At 32.1% G+C, this 3,699-nt stretch overlaps 1 protein-coding gene across 1 annotated transcript; it reads left to right on the top strand.

Moving 5' to 3' along the window:
• The first annotated feature begins 671 nt into the window (after positions 1–671).
• Positions 672–3,699, top strand: LOC7496982 (ubiquitin-conjugating enzyme E2-23 kDa). Its single transcript, XM_002320770.4, has 6 exons — positions 672–1,029; positions 1,148–1,227; positions 1,760–1,874; positions 1,996–2,048; positions 2,151–2,279; positions 3,438–3,699. Exons 1-6 carry the CDS (start codon positions 986–988, stop codon positions 3,566–3,568), a joined length of 552 nt encoding a protein of 183 aa, XP_002320806.1. The 5' UTR covers positions 672–985; the 3' UTR covers positions 3,569–3,699.

Below are 3,699 nucleotides of genomic sequence, written 5' to 3'. Positions count from 1 at the left end.
ATAAAAAAAATGAGAAAAAAACTAGAACAAAAGAAAAGGTAAGAGAGAATCACCGCAAGCGGCTGTTTTTTTTTCTCTTTTTATATATATAGACCTGTTTGGTAGTATATTTATTTTTTAAAATGTTTTTCATGCTAAAATATATTAAAATAATTTTTTTATTTTTTAAAAATTATTTTTGAGATCAGCGTATCAAAATGATCTAAAATATATATATAAAAATAATTTTTAACAAAAATTAAAAAAAATTAAATTTTTTAAAAACATGGGTTGACCCGCATTTCCAAACGCTCTATAAATATATCTTATTTAGAAATTCTAAGTAGTACAATGATTATTGTTTTTTAAAATATTTTTATTTAAGAATATATTAAAATAATATTTTAAAATTAAATTAAATTTTTTATATTAATACATATAAAAAAACATAAAAAAAATTAACTTAGCCTTAAAAGGTTTGTTCAGGATTTACTTCATATTTTTTAAAGCTAATATTTTTTTAATTTTATGTGTTTTTTTTTATTTGATTGGGTTCTTAAGGTTTTTTATTTAATTTTTTTTATAAATAAATTTATTTCTTGATTTAAACAAGATTGATTGTTTAAATATAAATATAAATAAATAATATTTTTTTTATTTTTGTACGGCGCTTCTCTAGCGACCCGTGAGGCTTTTTTAAAAGCTATCATTCACTCTTTTGCCATAGGGCTCGGTGTGTATTGTCCACAGTTGAATGAAAATAAATATCCAATGATCTATTTATTTATTTTCCTCCTCCCGATATTTTGCAACTTATTTATTTTAGTTAATTGTTACGCGGGTTACTAATCTAGTTGATGTCCTAAGCAATTGTTGTTGCTTCCTTCACTTGTACAAGCAAAACCTTAACCATAATCTTCTTCCTTGCTTCCATTCTCTCTCTCTCTCTCTCTCAAAAAAATAAATAAAAATAAAATAAAATTCTCCTAAGAACTAAGAAAGGATCATGTCTTCCCCTAGCAAACGAAGAGAGATGGACTTGATGAAATTGTTAATCCTCTAACCCAGTTATCTCCTGTTTTTCTTATCTTTTCTTTTTTATTGGTCTTGATTGTAACTATTTCCTCTTCTTCTTTTTGGGTTTTTTGTTCTGTTGGGTTTTGAATAGGATGATGAGTGATTACAAGGTAGAGCTGATCAATGATGGCATGCAAGAGTTTTATGTTCATTTCAATGGACCCAATGAAAGTAAATCTTCACTGCGCTCTTCTTTCTTTGTTTTTTTTTTTTTGTTACATTTTTATTTTCAACTCTGTTATCTTTTTTATAGGATAATCAAAGTGATTGCTCTGTGGGTGTTATGTATGTATTTGTATTGATATAGATGGTGGTAAATGGAGATATTATCTTGTGTTTTGTGATTAATAATTAATAACTTGATTTTTTTAAAAAAGAACTTTTATTTTTGGATTGCTATACAGTTCTCTCATTCAACTGTTTTATGCAGTTCGTAGATTCTAAATCCTTGAATGCCTTTTGATTCTAGAAAGGAGTTCATTTTTAGGAGGTTTTTGGTTTTTTCTATTGCCTGATCTGCATTTTCTCAGACCTTTTTAGCCTAGTTCAGAACAATTATAATTCTCGAAGTCATATTCTTGTTGAAACTGGCTTTTTTTTTTTCCTTGTCCAAATCTAATGTAGCAGACTGGATATCGATATTTTTGGTATCAGCAAAAACAAGCATCTTTAACCCCTTTCTGTCATGTGATGGATATTGCAGGTCCTTACCATGGAGGTGTGTGGAGGATAAAGGTTGAGCTACCAGATGCGTATCCCTATAGATCTCCCTCAATAGGCTTTGTTAATAAGATCTACCATCCAAATGTTGATGAAATGTGAGTAAGTCAAGTATGAAAACAAGAACTGTGATTTTCTATACCTGGTAAATCACCATATTTATCCATTTAAAGAGGAACATTTTCTGAAGCTGAATACATTCATGGTTCTAATTTTCAGGTCTGGCTCAGTTTGTTTAGACGTTATTAATCAGACTTGGAGCCCCATGTTTGGTAAATATTTTCTTCGTGCCTTTTCAGATAAAAAATTGAAGCTACTGTCAAGCTATAATGTTTTGGATATATGTCTAACAAGCTGAAACACATGTTCTCCAGATTTGGTAAACGTGTTTGAAGTATTCATACCACAGCTGCTTTTGTATCCTAACCCATCAGATCCATTGAATGGCGAGGCTGCAGCTCTGATGATGCGTGACAAGCCTGCTTATGAGCTAAGAGTTAAAGGTAGTCATTTTTTTTCTTGTTTTTCTGATTAGGCACTCCACATTATCCAACTCTGGACCTAACAGTTATATTTTTACTCTCGAATATATGCCTTTTGTTTTTGCTTTCCTTTACCTTTTTCTTTAAATTGGGTTATAATTATTTATACCGGCAATTGAAAGGGAATAGTTTGTAGTGGAACATAAGAGAATCAGTTACTCTGCTGTACCAGAATTGCTCTTGGTTGAGAAGTGAGCTGCGCATTCTTAAGATTGTGAAATGTGATATGATATTTAGTGTCCAAATTGGTGGGTCACCTTTTCCCGTGATGAAACATAGGGAAAGATCTTGATTTGCTTGTTTTGAATTTAGTTTCATTGAGTCTACTCGCTTGGTCAAAACCTTTTGGAGTGCACTAGTTGATTATGGCATACACAGCATCCCAAATTATATGATCGCAAAAGACTTGACTACTAACCATTTAGCCATGATCCATGCTTGTTCTGTCAAGTTTCATAAAATTTGAGCTTTCCTCCATTGATGAAAAGCTCAATCATCACACAAGTTATAATCTTGAAAAGATCTTTCATGCTCTAAGAATTGCAGCTGAGCATTTGATAGCTACTGAATCTCTGAGATGACCACAGTTGATTTGTTATGTCATAATTTGAAAACTGAACTAGCAATAGATGGACCTTCCAAGAGTGATGGATTTTTTTATTTGAGTATAACAAAAGGCCTCGTTTGTATGTTTGGCTTGGAAGGATAAACCTTTAGCTGAGGTGAGCTCTCTCTCTCTCTGTTTGAGTAGGAATCATGAAGGTGTTAAATGTAAAGCATATCGAACGACAAGTAGAACGAGGCTCGTTGTTATAGTTGATTATATAGGTTTTGCTATCAATGTTGAACAACTGAGCCGTGCTCCATCTTGTTTAGAAACAAAGTTGTGGACAAAATTAACATATACTTCATCATTCTCCAGGAGATGCTTTGTGTTGTCAACCATATTTTGCATATCTGTGGCATATCTAACTGAAGTTATTAGACATTGATATTTGATTGCTTCATCCAGAAGTGGATGTTGAACTATTCACTCTTAATGTCCTTTGCTTTACACTTCAACTCAATTTGTGCCAATTTAACATCACCGCAACTTACTTTTATCGGCTTATCAAACAGAATACTGTGAGAAATATGCTAAGCCAGAGGACATTGGTGCTGCCCCAGAAGAAAACTCAAGTGACGAGGAGTTGAGTGAGGATGAGTACGAGTCTCTTGATGATGAAATGGCAGGCCAAGCAGATCCATAGTGGTCTCTTGCTTGGCCTCCCAAGCTTGTTGTATCTGTACATGTTTCTAGCTTCTGTAAAAATCAATCCTAACAAATGAACTTGTTTATTGGGCAGGAAAAAAGAATTCCATGGGCTCTTTATTTGTTTGA

Source organism: Populus trichocarpa, chromosome 14 (assembly GCF_000002775.5).
Source record: "Populus trichocarpa isolate Nisqually-1 chromosome 14, P.trichocarpa_v4.1, whole genome shotgun sequence".
NCBI classification, from domain to species: Eukaryota; Viridiplantae; Streptophyta; class Magnoliopsida; order Malpighiales; family Salicaceae; genus Populus; species Populus trichocarpa.
The sequence above is the reverse complement of the archived record's forward strand: the minus strand, read 5'-3'. Positions and strand labels throughout refer to the sequence as shown.

What these genes read in the sequence shown, in the direction of transcription:
- LOC7496982 (XM_002320770.4), top strand. Translation starts at nt 986, where the DNA reads ATGTCTTCCCCTAGCAAACGAAGAGAGATGGACTTGATGAAATT. An exon ending in CATCCAAATGTTGATGAAAT is followed by an intron (nt 1,875 to 1,995) that starts GTGAGTAAGTCA and finishes TCTAATTTTCAG; the next exon opens with GTCTGGCTCAGTTTGTTTAG. An exon ending in TTATGAGCTAAGAGTTAAAG is followed by an intron (nt 2,280 to 3,437) that starts GTAGTCATTTTT and finishes CTTATCAAACAG; the next exon opens with AATACTGTGAGAAATATGCT.